The sequence below is a fragment of the Hyla sarda genome, chromosome 8 (genome assembly GCF_029499605.1).
Source record: "Hyla sarda isolate aHylSar1 chromosome 8, aHylSar1.hap1, whole genome shotgun sequence".
NCBI lineage: Eukaryota > Metazoa > Chordata > Amphibia > Anura > Hylidae > Hyla > Hyla sarda.
The window spans coordinates 144,062,429-144,085,877 of NC_079196.1; the positions used below are offsets into that span (position 1 = coordinate 144,062,429).

General features: G+C 42.8%; 1 protein-coding gene across 1 annotated transcript in view; it reads left to right on the forward strand.

Annotated features, from left to right (window-relative positions):
• The window catches only part of DNAH7 (dynein axonemal heavy chain 7), a 531,149-nt gene that overhangs the window by 482,653 nt on the left and 25,047 nt on the right, over positions 1–23,449 (forward strand). The window contains exons 60-61 of the mRNA XM_056535765.1: positions 12,164–12,394; positions 13,201–13,353. Coding sequence (XP_056391740.1) covers positions 12,164–12,394; positions 13,201–13,353 — 384 coding nt within the window. The remainder of the gene's footprint in view (positions 1–12,163; positions 12,395–13,200; positions 13,354–23,449) is intronic.

Consider the following 23,449-nt stretch of genomic DNA (forward strand, 5'->3'; position numbering starts at 1 on the left):
TCAAATTGCACTTCCGAAATTCTCCTTTGACTACCATGGCTTCAACGCCATTCCCCAACCCTTGATTGGTCCACAGGAGAGATCAAGAGCTGGGGTACCTCTTGTTTCAAAGACTGCCTTAAACCGGTTCCCAATACTCCTTGCCGTGACCCTGTGGTTCCCCCTGTAACCGGTCTCCCTAAGGCCTATATGGACTATGCTGACGTATTTTGCAAAAAACAAGCTGAGACTCTACCTCCTCACAGGCCTTATGACTGTCCTATTGACCTCCTCCCGGGCACTACTCCACCCCGGGGCAGAATTTATCCTCTGTCCGCCCCAGAGACTCTTGCTATGTCTGAGTACATCCAGGAAAATTTAAAAAAGGGCTTTATCCGCAAATCCTCCTCTCCTGCCGGAGCTGGATTTTTCTTTGTGTCCAAAAAAGATGGCTCCCTACGTCCTTGCATTGACTACCGCGGACTTAATAAAATCACGGTGAAGAACCGCTACCCCCTACCTCTTATCTCTGAACTCTTTGATCGCCTCCAAGGTGCCCACATCTTTACCAAATTGGACTTAAGAGGTGCTTATAATCTCATCCGCATCAGGGAGGGGGATGAATGGAAAACGGCATTTAACACTAGAGATGGACACTTTGAGTATCTGGTCATGCCCTTTGGCCTGTGCAACGCCCCTGCCGTCTTCCAAGACTTTGTTAATGAAATTTTTCGTGATCTCTTATATTCCTGTGTTGTTGTGTATCTGGACGATATTCTGATTTTTTCTGCCAACCTAGAAGAACACCGCCAGCATGTCCGCATGGTTCTTCAGAGACTTCGTGACAATCAACTTTATGCCAAAATGGAGAAATGTCTGTTTGAATGTCAATCTCTTCCTTTCCTAGGATACTTGGTCTCTGGCCAGGGACTACAAATGGATCCAGACAAACTCTCTGCCGTCTTAGATTGGCCACGCCCCTCCGGACTCCGTGCTATCCAACGTTTTTTGGGGTTCGCCAATTATTACAGACAATTTATTCCACATTTTTCCACCATTGTGGCTCCTATCGTGGCTTTAACCAAGAAGAATGCCAATCCTAAGTCATGGCCTCCTCAAGCGGAAGACGCCTTTAAACGGCTCAAGTCTGCCTTTTCTTCTGCTCCCGTGCTCTCCAGACCTGACCCATCTAAACCCTTCCTATTGGAGGTTGATGCCTCCTCAGTAGGAGCTGGAGCGGTCCTTCTACAAAAAAATTCTTCCGGGCATGCTGTTACTTGTGGTTTTTTTTCTAGCACCTTCTCTCCGGCGGAGAGGAACTACTCCATCGGGGATCGAGAGCTTCTGGCCATTAAATTAGCACTTGAGGAATGGAGGCATCTGCTGGAGGGATCAAAATTTCCAATTATTATTTACACCGATCACAAGAATCTCTCCTATCTCCAGTCTGCCCAACGGCTGAATCCTCGCCAGGCCAGGTGGTCTCTGTTCTTTGCCCGGTTTAATTTTGAAATCCACTTTCGCCCTGCCGATAAGAACATTAGGGCCGATGCTCTCTCTCGTTCCTCGGAGGCCTCGGAAGTAGAGCTCTCTCCGCAACACATTATTCCTCCGGATTGCCTGATCTCCACTTCTCCAGCCTCCATCAGGCAAACTCCTCCAGGGAAGACCTTCGTCTCTCCACGCCAACGCCTCAGAATCCTCAAATGGGGTCACTCCTCCCATCTCGCAGGCCATGCGGGCATCAAGAAATCCGTGCAACTCATCTCTCGTTTCTATTGGTGGCCGACTCTGGAGACGGATGTTGTTGATTTTGTGCGGGCCTGCACTGTCTGTGCCCGGGATAAGACTCCTCGCCAGAAGCCTGCTGGTCTTCTTCATCCTCTGCCTGTCCCCGAACAGCCTTGGTCTCTGATTGGTATGGACTTTATTACAGACTTACCCCCATCCCGTGGCAACACTGTTGTTTGGGTGGTCGTTGATCGATTTTCCAAGATGGCACATTTTATTCCCCTTCCTGGTCTTCCTTCTGCGCCTCAGTTGGCAAAACAATTTTTTGTACACATTTTTCGTCTTCACGGGTTGCCCATGCAGATCGTCTCGGATAGAGGCGTCCAATTCGTGTCAAAATTCTGGAGGGCTCTCTGTAAACAACTCAAGATTAAATTGAACTTTTCTTCTGCTTATCATCCTCAATCCAATGGGCAAGTAGAAAGAATTAACCAAGTCCTGGGTGATTATTTACGGCATTTTGTTTCTTCCCGCCAGGATGACTGGGCAGGTCTTCTACCATGGGCCGAATTCTCATACAACTTCAGAGTCTCTGAATCTTCTTCCAAATCCCCATTTTTCGTGGTGTACGGCCGTCACCCTCTTCCCCCCCTCCCTACTCCCTTGCCCTCTGGTTTGCCCGCTGTGGATGAAATAACTCGTGATCTTTCCACCATATGGAAAGAGACCCAAAATTCTCTCTTACAGGCTTCATCACGCATGAAGAAGTTTGCTGATAAGAAAAGAAGAGCTCCCCCCATTTTTTCTCCCGGAGACAAGGTATGGCTCTCCGCTAAATATGTCCGCTTCCGTGTTCCCAGCTACAAATTGGGACCACGCTATCTTGGTCCTTTCAAAATTTTGTGCCAGATTAATCCTGTCTCTTATAAACTTCTTCTCCCTCCTTCTCTTCGTATTCCTAATGCCTTTCACGTTTCTCTTCTTAAACCACTCATCATCAACCGTTTCTCTCCTAAACTTATCTCTCCCACTCCTGTCTCCGGTTCTTCGGACATCTTTCCTGTAAAGGAGATACTGGCCTCCAAAAAGGTCAGAGGAAAAACCTTTTTTTTGGTTGACTGGGAGGGCTGTGGCCCTGAAGAGAGATCCTGGGAACCTGAGGACAATATCCTAGATAAAAGTCTGGTCCTCAGGTTCTCAGGCTCCAAGAAGAGGGGGAGACCCAAGGGGGGGGGGGGTACTGTTACGCCGAGCGCTCCGGGTCCCCGCTCCTCCCCGGAGCGCTCGCTACACTCTCGCTCCCGCAGCGCCCCGGTCAGATCCACTGACCGGGTGCGCTGCGATACTGCCTCCAGCCGGGATGCGATTCGCGATGCGGGTGGCGCCCGCTCGCGATGCGCACCCCGGCTCCCGTACCTGACTCGCTCTCCGTCGGTCCTGTCCCGGCGCACGTGGCCCCGCTCCCTAGGGCGCGCGCGCGCCGGGTCTCTGCGATTTAAAGGGCCACTGCGCCGCTGATTGGCGCAGTGGTTCTAATCAGTGTGTTCACCTGTGCACTCCCTATGTATACCTCACTTCCCCTGCACTCCCTCGCCGGATCTTGTTGCCATTGTGCCAGTGAAAGCGTTCCTTGTGTGTTCCTAGCCTGTGTTCCAGACCTCCTGCCGTTGCCCCTGACTACGATCCTTGCTGCCTGCCCCGACCTTCTGCTACGTCCGACCTTGCTTCTGTCTACTCCCTTGTACCGCGCCTATCTTCAGCAGTCAGAGAGGTTGAGCCGTTGCTAGTGGATACGACCTGGTCACTACCGCCGCAGCAAGACCATCCCGCTTTGCGGCGGGCTCTGGTGAACACCAGTAGGGACTTAGAACCGGTCCACTAGCACGGTCCACGCCATTCCCTCTCTGGCACAGAGGATCCACCTCCTGCCAGCCGGCATCGTGACAGTGCGTTTACAAAGCCCCCATTGTGCAACAACAGCAGTAACCCCACACATGTGACACCATTTTAGAAGCTACACCCCTCAAGGAACGTAACAAGGGTTCTAGTGAGTACTTACACCTCATATGTTTTTTGAACTATGGGCCGTAAAAGTGAAATAATTGATTTTTAACACTGAATTGCTGGTATTAAGCAATTTTATTTTAGTTTCACAAGTAGTAAGAGAAAAAAATCTCCACAAAATTTGTAGCCCAATTTCTCCAGAATAAGGAAGTGTCCCATATTAGGCGGAAAAGCACTATGCGGGTGCAAAACGGGGCTTAGAAGTGAGACAGCAGCGATGAGATTTGAGGCCTAAAGTGGTGCTTTGCATTGCAATAGTTGAGGTTCTGACATAAAATCTAAAAGAAAAACCCTGGCAACTGACCACAATTTTGAAACTTCACCCTTCAAGGAAGGTAACAAGGGGTACAGTGAGTATTTATACCTCACAGGTTTTTTGATTAAAATGTTTTATTTTTTTACACTAAAATGCTGGGGTTACCCAATTTTTTACATTTTCCCAAGGAGTAATGGGAGAAATTGGGTTACAAATTTTGGAGGGCTTTTTCTCTTGACAATGGAAATATATCCACATATGGGGTAATGTGCTGGGCGGGCGCACAACAAGGCTAAGAAGTCATAGACGTCTGTTTGCATTTGTGGCCTATGGCATATCAGTAGCTGACGGTTACATACATTCAGAGGAAAATACAAAAAAGAAACACCCACATGTGACACCATTACAGAAAGTACCCACCCTGAGGAAAGGCTAAAGAGGACATTTTGAACGCACAGGTGTTTCCTAAATTTATTTTCCAGGAATGGATAGCTTTTGAAAATTGCAATTTTCAACCTATGCTCTGCTTCATTATTCTGTGAACAACTAACATGTGACTCGGAATTGTCGCCTGGAAATACGACAGAGCTCATGAGCAAGAACCCTTCCCATTTGAGGCCGATGTTTCGTACGGACCTAACAGTTACATACATTCAGAGGAAAATACAAGAAAGGAACACCCACATGCGAGCCTATTACAAACAGTACACCCCCTATGGAAGGTGTATAGGGGTGAAGTGGAGATTTGGAAGAGACGGGTGTTCCCTAAATGTATTTTTCAGGGGATGAAATGTACTATGGGGGGAATCAAAATTGCAATTCTAATACTCATATGCTAATTTTTTCCCCAGAATGATAACCCAGAGTATAGCCGAAAGTAAAAATGATGCCCTCCCCAAACCCTATGCTCTGAATCATCATTCTGGTAATGTGATGTGTGTGGCTTTAACTAATTTGTCACCCGGCTCAGGTCGAGAGAGAGTGCTGCGCATTCAAGACAACTGAAAACCCCCAATGCTGTTGACTCTGTGTCATTTTCCCCCATTTTTTGGGGGAAAAAGAGATATTATGAGGGGTATTGGGAAATAGTTTTTTTTTTTTTTTCGGAGCAGGGGGAGGGGGTGTTTGGTTTAAAAATTTGGAAGACAATGTCCTCTGGACTGGTACGTTGGAGTATAATTGTGGGGAATTAAAATTTATGGAACAGGATTAAAAATTGAGTGCTCCATGGAAGTGTTATAGTCGGGTAAAGTGTCACATTGAGTGGTGGTGTCCTTCCGAATCCCCTTCCTGTGACACACTCTGAATTTTTTTTCAGGGATCGTCCCTCCTTTCCAGTGTGGGGAACCTCACCTGGATAGTGTTGGCCGGGGACGATCCGGGGAACTGAAGTTCCAGAGGTGCTCTCGCAAAGTTTATACATCTTCACGCCATACCATGCTCTCTTGGTTGGGATGTATTGCCGGAAGCTGAGTCTCCCCTTAAAGCTGATGAGAGACTCTTTAATAGCGACCTCCCGCCAAGGGACATAGGCCTCACAAAATTTGGCCCCGAAGTGGTTGATGACCGGCCTGATTTTATACAGGCGGCCATACCTGGGATCACTTTGGGGGGAAATGCCGCATTTTCAGCATAATGCAAACATTTCCGAATGGCCTTAAACCGGGGATGTGTCATGGCCATTCTGTTGAGTGGGATCTGGTAGAGGACGTTCCTGCTCCAGTACTGCCTGACACTGGGTTTTTTCACTAGACTCATATGCAGCACTATGCCCCAAAAGGTCCTCATTTCGGTTACATTGACGGCGTACCATCCATTGGGTCTAGCTAAAAATGAGCCCAGGTTTGCAGCCACAAACTGTTGGTCAACCATCAAATTGACAAAGTCGTCACTGAAAAAAAAAACTAAAATAGTCCATTTCAGTGAACCCGGCGATGTCAATCTTGATTTCTGAGTCGCCAGCAAACTCAGGAATCACGGGCTCGTGGTCCGCTGGCTCAGTCCAGACAAGTTCGGGGCACAAGTATGCTTGGCTGAGGGGCTTGACTAGTATGAGCACCAGAGGGACTCATACTAGCATGGGGGTCAGGAGCAGAGGAGGCGGCATGGCGGCGACTCCACCGCCTTGGTGGCTCCTCATAATGAGGAGGACTAGGAAATAAGGAAGGTGGGGTCTTCCTCATCCTCTTCTGGCGCTTTCAGTGTCGGAAGCAAGTATGGCATATGCCTCCTCTGCTGAAAATGCCCTGCGGGCCATTTCCCTACTCTAATGGGGTGTGAAGTGTATATATGTGGGGGCAAAAACTTTATTGGTGTGTGTGCTGCGTGTGTTGTGGTGCGAGACTTCCTACCTAACCCACCTTAACCCCTTAACGACAATGGACGTAAATGTACGTCATGGTGACGTGGTACTTAGCGCACCATGACGTACATTTACGCGCCAACATGATCGCGAGCACCGGAGCGGTGCTCGCGTCATGCCCGGCAGGTCCCGGCTGATATCAGCGCCAGGGACCCGCCGGTAATGGCGGACATCCGCGATTGCGCGGATGTCCGCCATTAACCCCTCCGATGCCGTGATCAATACAGATCATGGCATCTGCGGCATTGCGGTAGTTTGAATGGACGATCGGATAGCCCGCAGCGCTGCCGCGGGGATCCGATCATCCAGCATGGTGGCCGGAGGTCCCCTCACCTTGCTCCTGCCGTCTCCCGGGGTCTTCTGCTCTGGTCTGAGATCGAGCAGACCAGAGCAGAAGATCACCGATAATACTGAGCAGTGCTGTGTCCTATACATAGCACTGCACAGTATTAGCAATCAACTGATTGCAATGAATAGTCTCCTATGGGGACATAAAAAGTGTAAAAAAAAAGTAAAAAAATATAAAATAAAAAAGTAAAAAAAATGTGAAATATCCCCTCCCCCAATAAAAAGTAAAACATCCGTTTTCCCCATTTTACCCCCCAAAAAGCGTAAAAAAATTAATTAATACACATATTTGGTATCGCCGCATGCGTAAAAGTATGAACTATTAAAATATATTGTTAATTATTCCGTACGGTGAACGGCGTAAATGTAAAAAGTTTTTTAAAAAGTCCAAAATTGCAGCTTTTTTGTCACATTTTATTCAAAAAAAATTAATAAAAATGAATAAAAAGTAAAACCTAAGCAAAAGTAGTACTGATAAAAACTACAGATCATGGCGCAAAAAATTAGCCCTCATATCGCCCCATATACGGAAAAATGTTATAGGTGGTCAAAATAGGGCAATTTCAAACATACTAATTTTGTTAAAATGGTTTGAGATTTTTTTTTAGCGGTACAATTATAGCAAAGCATATAACATGGGTATCATTTTAATCGTATTGACCCACAGAATAAAGAAAACATGTCATTTTTACCGGAAAGTGTACAGCGTGAAAACAAAACCTTCCAAAATTTGCTAAATTGCGGTTTTCTTTTAAATTTTCCCACATAAATAATATTTGTTTGGTTGTGCCGTAGATTTTATGGTAAAATAAGTGATGTCATTATAAAGTACAATTGGTGACGCAAAAAACAAGCCCTCATATGGGTCTGTGGATGGAAGTATAAGACAGTTATGATTTTTAGAAGGCGAGGAGGAAAAAACAAAAATTCAAAAATAAAATTGGTCTGGTCCTTAAGGCCAAAATGGGTTTGGTCCTTAAGGGGTTAAACTACTAACTAACCCACCCTAAGAACAAAAATATAAAACAAAACTAAACAAAATGAAAATAAACTTTAAAGAAGAAAAAAAGACTTCTAGCGCCAAAAAAACCTGCGCCAAAAAAAAAGTGTCTACCTTATCAATGGTGTGCACACTGATTAGCGCTTGGTGGCGGCAGGGAGCGCAGAAGTCAGTGGGGGGTCTGGCCACTCAGCCCAGAACAGTGGCTGGTGGCACGTACACAGACCCCCACACAAAAAAAACGAAGAATAGAATAAAAAGACGATTAAAGCCTCCCAAAAAACCACTGATCAGTGATAAATCACTGACAGCAGTGGGGCAGGCCCCACACAGAGGTATGGTCCGTCCACACAGCACATGCCTGCTACTGGTGGCACAGACCGCCTATGGATGCAAAAAATAAAATAAAAAAGACACTGTAATCCTCAAAAAAGCACATTCACCACAAAGAAACGCTGATCAGTACTACAGGACTGATCAGCGGCTGGTGGACTTTGGCTAACAGTGGCGGACCACTCTTTTATAGCTAAGAGGGCCCAGCCACATGTTCAGCAAAAAAAAAAGGTCTTCGCCCCAAAAAACTTTGGGGGCAGACCACAGTGACCCTGTAGGGCCGGGTGTCCCGCGGACACATACAGATGGTACACCAAAAAATATATATGTATATTATTTCGATTTTTTACCATCTAAAAACTCTCCCTGCCTAACCTAAAGCTGTCCCTAATTGCTAACAGTGCGGGATGGAACTGAATAGTTCTTCTGATGGGGGAAGATGGCAGCATATGGCTCCGTCCAGCTCACATATGTGTGATGGGCAGAACGGAGCAACATGCTCCTTCGCCCACATCCCCCCTCCCCATACTGCCGTGATTGGTGCGGTCACTACGGCTGCCCAATCACAGCTGTACTTGGGGGGTGGCAACACTGCCACCTCCCAGTACAGTACGGATGATGATTGGTGGTGTATATCACACCACCGATCATCATCCTTATCCGGGTCATCGGATCACACATGACACAGATGACCCAGAATCACCGCAGATCGGTTTGTATTTACCGGCGATCTGCTGCAATCGCCGATATGGGGGATCCTCAGCAGTCATCCCGGTCCGGTCCCCACCCGGCGAGCGGTGGGGACTGGAGAAATGCAGGGCGTTCAGAAGACTTAAAGTTAGGAAGACAATGTAATAGAGCAGGAGGAAACGCTAGCAGAATGCTTGGATGTATACGGAGAGGTATAAGCAGTAGAAAGAGAGAAGTGCTCATGCCGCTGTTCAGAACACTGGTGAGGCCTCACTTGGAGTATTGTGGAGGCCGTATCTCCAAAAGGATATGGATATTCTAGAGAGAGTTCAGAGAAGAGCTACTAAATTAGTACATGGATTGCAGGATAAAACTTACCAGGAAGGGTTAAAGGACCTTAACATGTATAGCTTGGAAGAAAGAAGAGACAGAGGTGATATGATAGAGACTTTTAAATACATAAAGGGAATCAACACGGTAAAGGAGGAGAGCATATTTAAAAGAAGAAAAACTACCACAAGAGGACATAGTTTTAAATTAGAGGGACAAAGGTTTAAAAGTAATCAGGAAGTATTACTTTACTGAGAGAGTAGTGGATGCATGGAATAGCCTTCCTTCAGAAGTGGTCACTGCAAATACAGTAAAGGAGTTTAAACATGGGATAAGCATAAGGCTATCCTTCATATAAGATAGGGAACTATTGATAGGATTCAGATTATTGGGCAGACTAGATGGGCCAAATGGTTCTTATCTGCTGACACATTCTATGTTTCTATGAGTCCTTAAGGACTCGGGAATGGGGGCGTACGGGTATGCTCTGCGTCCTTAAGTGGGTAAACTATGTATCTATCACATATCTAAGGTATTCAACATAAACCATCGGAAGGCACTTACACAGCATTGGGCTACAAGCCAGTTGTCCAGCTTCAGGTGTTCCATTTACGTCATGTCACCTCTCTCAAAGGCTATAATGGTGCAGAGAAAGACTGCAATGGGGGATAGCATTGAGTCCTACTTTTGTTTTGAATACAATGGCAGCCTATGTGAAGACTACATAGGCAACCGCATGGAGAGATCTTCATGGGGAAACGTTGCACTGGTCCAGCTTCTTAGATTATGGTGTGAAGTGACATCATTTACAGTAGCTGGACCCCTCTAGTCTTCATTCCAGGTGCAACAACAACTCGTCGTTAGATTGATTTGGTCATGGAACCAGTGGTATAGCCAAAGTATTCCAGGAGCCGTTTTTCAACACAATTTCAGGTGGCATGTTACTTATACTACTGTGAGCAACCTGCGTGGCCTATATGTGCTACCATGCTCTGAAGTGTTTCTGGACCTGTCTCCCATCAAGCTCATCTGGGACATCACTGGTGAGCAGTTGCAAAGGAAGCTAATGACAGCAGATCTTGATGAAGTGCATTCAGTATGGCAGAACATTCCTCAGACAACCATTAATAAGCTTATTGATAACCTGCCAAGGGGTATCTATCGATCTTTCAATTTCCATAATTCCAGGACTTTTCCTTCATGCAGTTTTTATTGTAGAGGGCTGTGTAATTGCTGCTACCTCTTGACAAACATTAATAATGGGATTATGTTCTAGGGCTAATACAAACTTAGGTGGTGGCTTAAGTTACTAAAAAAATTTCCTTGTCTGTGGTTCATATTCATGCACATGAGGTATGGGTATATTGTCATAAGAGGTTATTCTCTTTACAAGTAGGTAATGGCTGTTTTTCATTAAGTATAAACAAAGTAAATCTTTTCAGTCTTAAGATGATAGAATTCCAATAAAAAGACTTTGTAAAAATTGTAAATTATTACATGTGCAGTATTAGTTCTGAACCTGGTAGAGCTTATACTAAAAATCATGTAATGCTGTTATTAAAAAAGAAGATGTCACACATCTGCTTGTGCTTCCATAATATCTCTGGAATAAGCAGTTCATAAAGTTTTTCTATTGGAAATTTGGAATATTACATTTATTTATATTAAAACGTATTTTCTATTGATATTTTGCATTATGCTACTGTCTTAGAATAACCTCATAAACAGAATGGGTATAGCTGGGAAGTTGGCTGTCTGAATGTAATACTTTATTTACGTAGTTAGCTTTATTTTGTCCTGTTCATATAGTCGTTTCGTATGAATATATGTGAAACTTTGAAATACAGGTTTTAAAAAGGATGGTGCAAAATTAAAGGCCTGTAGTTAAACAAACACTAGTGACTGGAAATTAAAGCAAAATCTGTCTGAATAGTATTGAACTGCATGTGCCACAAATCATGGTATGGCTTGTTATCCGAAAACATCTGGGTTGCGGTCCTTACAAATTACGTCTTCTTCAGGAACAGAAATGCAGTGGCTTTTGCATTAACTTTCAGGGCCCCTTGGAAGAGGACAAATTTACTTGCTGGTGTTCAGCAATTGGGCTGCCTTTCTCCTCAATGGGAAGGTCAGTCGCAAATGAGAGACTATGTATAAACATGTTCTGTGCATTGAGCAGGTGCAAAGCCAATGGCCCCTTCATTTTGCTAAGGATACTGTCACTAGCAACTCCTACCTGGACATGTTAAAAGAATGGCTTATGCCATAGATAATCGAAGATCTGTCAAATGTAGTCTATCAGCAGGGTGGTGCTTCTTTACATTTCCATTTGGATGTTCAGTGGTATCTGAATGAAACTCCACTGGAATATTGTGCACCCAAAATTGTTGCTCTGACCTCCAGGATCGACAGATCTATCTCCTTGCAATTTCTTCCTGCCCCTCCTAGCCACAGGATATGAATGACCTGAGACAACTTGTATGCCGTAAATGTCTGGACAGAACTGAACTACCACCTAGACATCTGCCATGTCACTAATGGAAATCACATAGGGGGAGATTCATCAAGTCCTGTTCAGGGGAAAAGTTGACCAGTTGTCCATAGCAGCCAATCAGATTGCTTTTTTTAATTTTTCATATGTCTTTAAAAAAAAATGAAAGAAGCAATCTGATTGGTTGCTATGGGCAACTGGTTGACTTTTCCTCTGTGCTGGTTTTGATGAATCTTCCCCATAGTGTATAGATAAAACTTGGATAGAGATTGTGTCTTTTCATGTTAGTAAATGTGTTAGGTTTTCTCGATTATGACTATTAGAGCTATCATTTTGCACCATTCTTTTTAAATCACAGTATATGTAATTGTTATATCTGAATAGTCTTAATTATATACCTAATTACTTTTCTATATATAGAAGAAGATATTTAAAATGCATGATTATTAGGTTAGAATTTTCCTCACATAGAAATTAACGTTTCATTCTTAAAATACTCGCAATATCAGTGCTGCCACTAGCGAGTGATAAATTATGGGATAATGTGTGTTTTTTTATTCATTCATTGGCTATACATAGTCACGGACGTCAGGAGGTGGCGGCAAATCTTCAGATGAAACAGTGTATGAAGTGTCTGGTGATATCTTGAGTAAACTTCCCATGAACTTTGACACCGAAGCTGCACTGAGAAGATACCCAACCACTTACACTCAAAGCATGAATACTGTATTAGTCCAAGAAATGGGTCGATTTAACAAATTGCTTTCCACCATAAGAGATTCTTGTATCAACATACAGAAAGCAATAAAGGTAAGTAGCAATGGCTTTGGTTAAAGGAGATTTAAAAGTTTTAATTGTTACATTTATTTACCCATTAGCATAGGGAATCATACAGTTCTATAATGGTAAATCTATTTTGATTTCTGCTTTCATTTCTTTCCTTTGTCTATACTCTCTATAATTTAGCCCAGTGATCAGTCCCATGTAATGCATTTATTGGCTAAATGACCAATATTAAACATGATATCAGTCATGTGACCCCTTCAGTTAAGAGTTTTTGTGCAGACATGTTAATTTGTGATACCTAGCCCCTTTTTCAATCAGGTTAATCAGGGTAAAAATGTGGTGCATGTTCAAAAGCAGCCACATGTAGTTTAATTTGCTGGGCAAGCAGCCTTCCTCCCTTTTTGCATATATATATATATTTTTTTTTTTAGCTCACTCCCACTTATGATTTAGAATTCACAGGCAGGAGTGAATATGAAAATAAGTATGCAGAGCCACTGTGAGTCAAAGTGACCCTAGTTAGAAACAAAACTCAAACTAGGGGAAAAAAGCGGAGGCAGTAACCCTGGCGACTTCAGGAGAGTAACCCTCTAAGAGGGCCGAGCTGGAGAGAGCTCATTTGAGCATGAATCTGATCACCACCACTCATGAAGAGTTCAGTATGGCTATATTTACACTGTTTGCAGTATATGTGCAAAAATGCCTTTTAGCAGTTATCCTGAACAAGTTAGTAAGACTTATGTGGACCCAGATTATGCCAAAAGAGGGGTAAGGTAAGACTAATTAAATTCAAACTACTTTTTTTTATTTTTTATATTAACTGAAAACAGGGCTTGGTGGTTATGTCTGCAGACCTGGAAGAGGTAGTAATGAGCATCCTAAAAGGAAAGATTCCTGGTATGTGGATGAAGAAGTCTTATCCAAGCCTTAAACCTCTTGGCAGCTATGTTAATGATTTTCTTACAAGGCTCAAATTTTTACAGGTATGTCAATGTACTGTAAAATTGTGTGTACGAACTATAACCTAGTATAAAAGTATAAATAGTGAGATGATGTAAGTCCATGTTGACCTTAAGGACCAGGCCAATTTTTGCAAATCTGACCTCTGTCACTTTATGCATTAATAACTCTGGGAATCTTTTACTTATGAATTTGATTTAATGATTATTTTTTCGTGACATATTTTACTATAAGATAGGGTAACATTTTCGTCGATATTTGTATAATTTCTTGTTAAAATTCCAAAATTTTATGAAATTCTAGCATTTTTCTAACTTTGAAACTCTCTGCTTGTAATGAAAATGGACATGCCAAATAAATTATATATTTATTCACATATAAAATATGTCTACTTTCTGTCAGCATCATAAAGTAGACATTGACTTTTTGAATACATTAGATGGCTTTAACCACTTAACGACGAAGGACGTATATTTACGTCCTCCACCGGCTCCCACTGCGTGACCCCGCGTCATATCGGGTCGGTCCCGGCGGCCGAGACCCGCGGCTAATACAGGACATCACCGATCACGGCAATGCCCTGTATTAACCCTTCAGACGCGGCGATCAAAGCTGACCGCCGCGTCTGAAGCGAAAAGTGAAAGTATCCCGGCCGCTCAGTCGGGCTGTTCGGGACAGCCGCGGTGAAATATCGGCATCCCGAACAGCTTACAGGACCCCGAGAGGGACCTTACCTGTCTCCTCGGTGTCCGATCGGCGAATGACTTCTCCGTGCCTGAGATCCAGGCAGGAGAAGTCAAGCGTCGTTAATACACACCAGTGATCTGTGTAAAAGATCAGTGTGTGCAGTGTTATAGGCCCCTATGGGAGCTATAACATTGCAAAAAAAAGTTTAAAAAAGTGTTTATAAAGATCATTTAATCCCTTCCCTAATTACGTACACGTAAAAAAAATCTAAAGTCCAAAAAAGCAAATTTTTGGTCACTTTTTATTAAAAAATGAATGAAAAGTGATCAAAACAAAAATGGTACCGATAAAAACTTCAGATCACGGCACAAAAAATGAGCCCTCATACCGCCCTGTACGTAGAAAAATTAAAACGTTATAGTGATCAGAAGATCACTGTGTAAAAGATCAGTGTGTGCAGTGTTATAGGCCCCTATGGGAGCTATAACATTGCAAAAAAAAGTTTACAAAAAGTGTTTATAAAGATCATTTAACCCCTTCCCTAATAAAAGTTTGAATCACACCCCTTTTCCCATAAAAAAAACAAAACAGTGTAAATAAAAATAAACATATGTGGTATCGCCACGTGCATAAATGTCCGAACTATAAAAATATATCGTTAATTAAATGGCATGGTCAATAGCGTACACGTAAAAAAAATCAAAAGTCCAAAAAAGATCATTTTTGGTCACTTTTTATTAAAAAATTAATGAAAAGTGATGAAAACAAAAATGGTACCGATAAAAACTTCAGATCACGGCACAAAAAATGAGCCCTCATACCGCCCTGTACGTAGAAAAATGAAAACGTTATAGTGATCAGAAGATGATATTTTTTAAGGTATACATTTTCCTGCATGTAGTTATGATTTTTTTTCCAGAAGTACGACAAAATGAAACCTATATAAGTAGCGTACCATTTTAACCATATGGACCTACAGAATAATGATAAGGTGTCATTTTTACCGAAATATGCACTGCATAGAAACGGAAGCCCCCAAAATTTACAAAACGGCGTTTTTTCTTTTTTCTTATTTTTTCCATGTCGCCTTGAATTTATGGGTAAAATGACTAATGTCACTGCAAAGTAGAATTGATGATGCAAAAAATAAGCCATCATATGGATTTTTAGGTGGAAAATTGAAAGGGTTATGATTTTTAAAAGGTAAGGAGGAAAAAACGAAAATGCAAAAACCGAAAAACCCCGCGTCCTTAAGGGGTTAAAAATTCAGTTTGAAATGGATTTGAGGGGCTTTCTGTAAGAAATCACCCACAAATGTCCCCATTATAGAAACTGCACCCCTCAAGGTATTCAAAATAACATTCAGAAAATTTGTTAACCCTTTAGGTGTTTCACAGGAATAGCAGCAAAGTGGAGGAGAAAACTCAAAATCTAAATTTTATTCTTTCATTTTTTCAAGCGGTAAAAGAAGAAAAAGCCCCCCCAAAATTTGTAATGGGGGGGGGGGTATAAAGTGCTCTTCGGGCACACAACATGGCGCAGGAGGGAAGAAGCGACTTTGGGATTTTGGAGAGAGAATTTTGCTGTAATGGTTTTTGGGTGGCATGTCGCATTTAGGAAGCCCCATGGTGCCAGAACAGCAAAAAAATAAAAATCCCACATGTCACAATTTGGGAAACTACACCCCTCAAGGAACATAACAAGGGGTACAGTGAGCCCTAACACCTCATAGTTGTGTGACGACTTTTTGTTAAAGTGGGACGTGAACATTATTTCACTAAAATGCTGGTGTTACCCCCCAATTTTTCAATTTCACAAGGGGAAATAGGAGAAAATACCCCCCAAAATTTGTAACCCCATTTCTTCGGTGTATCCAAATACCTTATATTTTGTCGGAAAGTGCTCTGCGGGCACACAATGTGGCTCAGAAGATTAAGAACGCCATTGGGCTTTTGAAGAGAAAATTTGGCTGGAATTGAAGTTATGGGGCCATGTGCGTTTACAGAACTACCATGGTGCCAGAACAGCAGAACCCCTTCCCCACATGTGCCATCATTTTGGAAACTGCACCCCTCCAGGAACGTAACAATTTGTTACCCCAAATTTTTCATTTTCACAAGGGGTAATTGGAGAAAATACCCCCCAAAATTTGTAACCCCATTTCTTGAAAATACCTTATATTTGGATATAAATTGCTCTGCTGGCGAACTACAGGGCTTAGAAGAGAAGGAGCGTTATTGGGCTTTTGGAGAGAGAGAATTTGTCTGGAATTGAAGTCGGGTGCCATGTACGTTTACAAAGCACCCATGGTGCCAGAACAGTGGAATCCCCCACATGTGCCATCATTTTGGAAACTACACCCCTCAAGGAATGTAACAAGGGGTACAGTAAGTATTTACACCTCACAGGTGTTTGGAACAGCGGGCCATGAAGATGAAAACAAATTTTCACAAAAATGCTGGTGTTAACCCAAATTTTTAATGTTCACAAGGGATAGTAGGAGAAAAAGCCCTACAAAATGTGTAGCCTAATTTTTCCCAAGTAAAGAAATATAGTGGGGCAAAAAAGTATTTAGTCAGCCACCAATTGTGCAAGTTCTCCCACTTAAAAAGATGAGAGAGGCCTGCAATTTTCATCATAGGTATACCTCAACTATGAGAGACATAATGAGAAAAAAATCCATAAAATCACATTTTCTGATTTTTAAAAAATTTATTTGCAAATTATGGTGGAAAATAAGTATTTGGTCACCTACAAACAAGCAAGATTTCTGGCTCTCACAGACCTGTAACGTCTTCTTCGTCTCCTCTGTCCTCCACTCATTAGCTGTTTTAATGGCACCTGTTTGAACTTGTTATTAGTATAAAAGACACCTGTCCACAACCTCAAACAGTCACACTCCAAACTCCACTATGGCTAAGACCAAAGAGCTGTCGAAGGACACCAGAAACAAAATTATAGACCTGCACTAGGCAGGGAAGACTGAATCTGCAATAGGCAAGCAGCTTGGTGTGAAAAAATCAACTGTGGGAGCAATTATTAGAAAATGTAAGACATGCAAGACCACTGATAATCTCCCTCGATATGGGGCTCCATGCAAGATCTCACCCCATGGTGTCAAAATGATCACAAGAGGTGAGCAAAAATCCCAGAACTACACGGGGGGGACCTAGTGAATGACCTGCAGAGAGCTGGGACCAAAGTAACAAAGGCTACCATCAGTAACACACTATGCCGCCAGGAATTCAAATAATGCAGTGCAAGACGTGTCCCCCTGCTTAAGCCAGTACTTGTCCGGGCCCGTCTGAAGTTCGCTAGAAAGCATTGGGATGATCCAGAAGAGTATTGGGAGAATGTCATATGGTCAGGTGAAACCAAAGTAGAACTTTTTGGTAAAAACTCAACTTGTTTTGTTTGGAGGAGAAAGAATGCTGAGTTGCATCCAAAGAACACCATACCTACTGTGAAGCATGGAGGTGGAAACATCATGCTTTGGGGCTGTTTTTCTTCTAAGGGACCAGGACGACTGATCCGTGTAAAGGGAAGAATGAATGGGACCATATATCGTGAGATTTTGAGTGAAAACCTCCTTCCATCAGCAAGGGCATTGAAGATAGAACGTGGCTGGGTCTTTCAGCATGACAATGATCCCAAACACACCACCTGCGCAACAAAGAAGTGGCTTCATAAGAAGCATTTCCAGGTCCTGGAGTGGCCTAGCCAGTCTCCAGATCTCAACCCCATTGAAAACCTTTGGTGGGAGTTGAAAGTCCGTGTTGTCCAGTGACAGCCTCAAAACATCACTGCTCTAGAGGAGATCTGCATGGAGAAATGGGCCAAAATACCAGCAACAGTGTGTGAAAACCTTGTGAAGATTTACAGAAAATGTTTGACCTCTGTCATTGCCAACAAAGGGTATATAACAAAATATTGAGATGAACTTTTGTTATTGACCAAATACTTATTTTCCACCATAATTTGCAAATAAATTCTTTGAAAATCAAACATTGTGATTTTATGGATTATTTTTTTCTCATTATGTCTCTCATAGTTGAGGTACACCTATTATGAAAATTACAGGCCTCTCTCATCTTTTTAAGTGGGAGAACCTGCACAATTGATGGCTGACTAAATACTTTTTTGCCCCACTGTATGTGGATGTAAAGTGCACAACAAGGCTAAGGAGTGAGAGAGCAACGAGCACATTTTAGGCCCAAAGTGGTGATTTGCACTGACATAAAATCTAAAAAAAAGAAAAAAAAACAACGACCTCAATTTTAAAACTACACCTCTCAAGGAACGTAACAAGGGGTACAGTGAGTATTTACATCTCACCTCACGTCTTTGGAACAGTAGGCTGTTAAAAGGCTATGTTCGCATTTGAGGCCTATGACATATCAGTAGCTGACGATTACATGTATCCATAGGGAAAAAAAAGAGTACAACCCCTGGGGAAGGTGTATAGGAGTGAAGTGGACATTTTGTCGGACGGGTGTTCCCTAAATTTTTTGTTTTCAGGAATCGATGAAGTTTAGTTTGCAATTTTCATACTGATATGCCAATTATGTCCCCAGAATGATGACCCAGAATATAGCCAAAAGTAAAAATGATGCCCGCCCCAAACATATGCTGCTTCATCATTCTGGGAATGTTGTATGTGTGGCCGTCCCTACCCTGTTGCCTGCAATTGCGCACACTGCTCAGGTGGGAAGAGAGCAAAGCACATTTGAAGCAACATTAAAAAAAAAAACTCAATGCAAGTGACTGTGTGACTCATGACCCAGGAAAAAGATACCCCAGGAGGTCTTATCAGGGGTATTTTGTGAAGAGTTTTTTTTAAATTTTTTTTGTGTTTTTTGGTTTAACCCCTTAAGGACGCAGCCCATTTGGGCCTTAAGGACGCAGAAAATTTTATTTTTACGTTTTCATTTTTTCCTCCTCGCCTTCACAAAATCATAACTCTTTTATATTTTCATCCACAGACTAGTATGAGGGCTTGTTTTTTGCGCGACCAGTTGTTCGTTGTAATGCCATCACACACTTTACCATAAAATGTATGGCGCAACCAAAAAAATACTATTTGTGTGGGGAAATTAAAAAGAAAACAGCAATTTTGCTAATTTTGGAAGGTTTCGTTTTCACGCCGTACAATTTATGGTACAAGTGACATGTGTTATTTATTCTTTGGGTCAATACGATTAAAATGATACCTGTGATAACATACTTTTCTATTACTGTTGCGCTTAAAAAAAATCACAAACTTTTTGACCAAATTAGTATGTTTAAGATCCCACTATTTTGAAGACCTATAACTTTTTCATTTTTCCGTATAAGCGGCGGTATGAGGGCTCATTTTTTGCGCCGTGATCTGTACTTTTTATTTATACCATATTTGCTTATATAAAACTTTTTTATTAATTTTTTTGGGAATAAAATGTTATAAAAAGCAGCTATTTTGGACTTTTTTTTACGTTCACGCCGTTCACCGTACGGTATCATTAACATTTTATTTGAATAGTTCAGATATTTATGCACGCGGTGATACCAAATATGTATATAAAATATTTTTTAAACACTTTTTGGGGGTACTTTTTTACTTTTATTTTTACACTTTAATAGTCCCCATAGGGGAGTATTTAAAGCAATCATTCGATTGCTAATCCTGTTCAGTGCTATGTATAGGACATAGCACTGATCAGGGTTATCGGTCATCTTCTGCTCTGGTCCGCGGGAAGGCAGATCAGAGCAGAAGACTCCCGGAAGACAGCGGAGCCAGGTGAGGGGACCTCTGGCTGCCGTGCTGGATGATCGGATCGCCGCGGCAGCGCTGCGGGCGATCCGATCATCCAATTAAGTGACCAAAATGCTGCAGATGCCGTGATCTGTATTGATCATGGCATCTGATGGGTTAATGGCGGACATCCGCGGGATCGTGGATGTTCGCCATTACTGGCGGGTCCCTGGCTGCGATCAACAGCCGGGACCTGCCGCGCATCATCCAAGCATTGCTCCGATGCCCGCGGTTATGCTTAGGACGTAAATGTACGTCCTGGTGCGTTAAGTACCACGTCACCAGGACGTACATTTATGGCGCTCGTCGTTAAGGGGTTAAAATTTGGAAGACAATTTACTCTGGACTCGTACATTGGGGTCAAATTATGGAAATTAAAATGGGGTAAGAGTATTAGAAATGTAGTACTCCATGGAAGTGTGGCATTCTATGAAGCAATTGTTAATGCAGAGGCCCGGATGCATTTTTTCTGGGACCGTCCCTTCTTTCCAAAGTGGGGGACCTCACTTGGACAGGGTGGGCCTGGGACGATCCGGGCACCTACAGTTTCAGTTCCAAGGGAACTTTCGCCTGCTCTTTCCCGGTCGCCAAAGATCAGGGCCTTCCTCTTGGAACTGAGGAAATGTCCATTTGTTGTCAGCGTACTGGGACAGTAAAAATGAGTTGTACTTGGCAACATGGACCGCAACTTTTTGTACCATGCCCGGGTTTTCTGCATGGCGTTATATGGCTTTAGGGCTTGATCAGAGAGATCCAGTCCCCCCACATACTGATTGTAGTCCAGAATAAATCAGGCTTGAGGACCGTTGCTGTGGTACCTCGCACAGGGACGTGTGATACCGTTACCATGAATTATGGTCAGCATAAGGACCTCCCTCTTGTCCTTATACCTGACCAGCAGGTTTTCACTGGTAAGGGCCCTGGTCACACCCCTGGGCATAGGTGTCTGGAGGGGATAAGTCAGGAGGCCTCTTCGATTTTTCCGCATGGTCCCACAAGTGGACATAGATCTGGCGGCAAGGGATTTGAAAAGTGGGATACTGGTATAAAAGTTATCCCCATAAAGGTGGTAACCCTTATACAGCCATGGGGGCAAAAGGTCCCACACAATTTTCCCGCTAACTCCCAGAGTGGGGGGACATTCGGGGGTTCAAGACAGGAATCCCTTCCCTCGTACACTCTAAACTTGTAAGTGTGGGTGGGCAAAGCGGGACAATGGGAGGTTAACCCTTCCGCCAGTGCCCATGATTGGTCGGTCGTACTGACCAACCAATCACAGCAGTCCTGGGGGGGGGGGGGGAATCACTGCCACCTACATGTGGAGGGTGGTGTGTCTTATACCACCTATCACCCTCCTTTTCCCGGGTCACCGAGACCCAAGATTGCTGTGATTTGTCAGTTACCGCCGGAATTACTGGTGGTGATCGGAAACACTGAGGGTGTACAGGTATGCCCTTGGTCCTTAAGTACCAAAGACCAAGGGTGTACTCCTAAGCCCTTAGTCTTAAAGGTTTTAAAAGCCAAGTATCACTGTGCAATGTATGGAGACAGATATTCTGGCTTCTCTCATGCTCCAATATCCCAAACGTATATATAGATGATGACCAGAAACAACGATGCCCTCCTCAATCTTTTGCCTTTGATTAGCGAGTGATCTTTAAAATAGTGGGACCCCGACCCACCTGTTTGTGTTTCTGTTGTTCTTATAACTATAACATTCACCTACAATCTTGTTACTACTACTGTATATAACGATAATCATATAACAACAGTGTATTTTACAAAAAGTACATGTTGACATGCACCTTGGGATTTCTACATGTAAAACTTCAGGAATCTTCATACCTTTATGCAATGAATACACAGGGCTTATAGTTCATTGATACATCTGTTATGTGCAGTAGTTTGTTTACTGGGGTGTGAAAGTATCATTTAGATTTCACAGTTTGTCACATAGCCTATAAAGATAACAGCTGAAACCGATACATAAGACAGATGGTGATTTGGGTTATTCACACTAATTTCACAAAACACTGCTGAAATGATAAATATTAACAGTGTTAATAACTTGTGTCACATCTCTTCCACTGTGCTGAACCCAAAACTTAGCAGCATGTTGTTTTTCCCAACTTTAAGTGCGGGCTAAGAGGGATAAATGAGGCATAAATACTAAAGCCCAGAGCAGAAATTTGGTAGACATTTTTTAAGCTTCCAGTAAAATGTGCAATCCAGGTTTTGTAGATTTCTAAATACAATTACGATGTTACCCTTAAAACTATGGAATATTGTCCATATACACTAATTAACCATAACATTAAAGTCACTAACCGGTCAAGTGAATAATGTTTATACACTTGAAATAGTGCCACCTGTGTGGGAGCAAGTCAATAGGCCTGGTGGCATTTTTCCAGTTTGCAGTGGTTAGTACCTGCCTTAAAGGGGTACTCCGGTGAAAAACTTTTTTTTTTTTTTAAATCAACTGGTGCCAGAAAGTTAAACAGATTTTTAAATTACTTCTATTAAAAAATCTTAATCCTTCCTGTGCTTATTAGCTGCGGAATATTACAGTGGAAATTCTTTTCCGTTTGAAACACAGAGCTCTCTGCTGACATCATGAGCACAGTGCTCTCTGCTGACATCTCTGTCCATTTTAGGAACTGTACAGGGTAAAAGGAAATCCCCCTAGCAGTTCTGGACAGTTCATAAAATGGACAGAGATGTCAGCAGAGAGCACGGTGCTTGTGATGTCAGCAGACAGTTCTGTGTTTCAAAAAGAAAAGAATTTCCGCTGTAGTATTCAGCAGCTAATAAGTACAGGGAGGATTAAGATTTTTTAATAGAAGTAATTTACAAATATGTTTAACTTTCTGGCACCAGTTGATTTAAAAAAAAAAAAAAAAAGTTTTTCACCGGAGTACCCCTTTAAGTGGTTCAGTGAAGAATAACTGATAAACCATTGACAAGGTCATGGGCACCCAAGGCTCATTGGTATGCTTGGGGAGCAAAGGCTAGTCTGTCTGGTCCAGTCCCACAGAAGAGTTTCTTTAGCACATTTTGCTAAAATTGTAATGCTTGCTATGATAGCTGCAGGTTCACCGGGTTAGCTTATTGTCTACAAGGCATAAAATATTGTGTAAATAGCCTCAAAGGCAGAATAAAGCAGACTCCTAGTCCATTGTCTTTGTGAGGAGATTAAACCACCCTTCCCATTCCTGTACACCACTTATTGACAGCTATTGATGAGGGGGCCAGAAGAGGCAGGGAGAGAGGGGAAAGTACTCTGCAGTATATAGCAGTTACCAGGCATTTTGCAGGTAATGGGTGGTTACCCATGATCAAAGCACATGGGAGTGGCAGGCCAACAGCTAAGTCAAAAGCCAAGACCAAGATGGGAACAAAGCGCAGTTCTAAAGGGCAAGACCAGGACCAGAGTTTAAAGTATAAGAGGAGAGAATAATAATAAATGAGCAGACAGTCCAGACAATGATGAATGTAATTTACAGACGCAATTCAGTTGAAGGAGAAGTCTCATACTAAAAAACATATCCCTTATCCAGAGGGCCTTCCGTGATCTCCAGGAGGGGCGCGTCACGACCCCCACCCGAAGCTTGGGCCGCCACACCCCCTTCATATATCTCTAT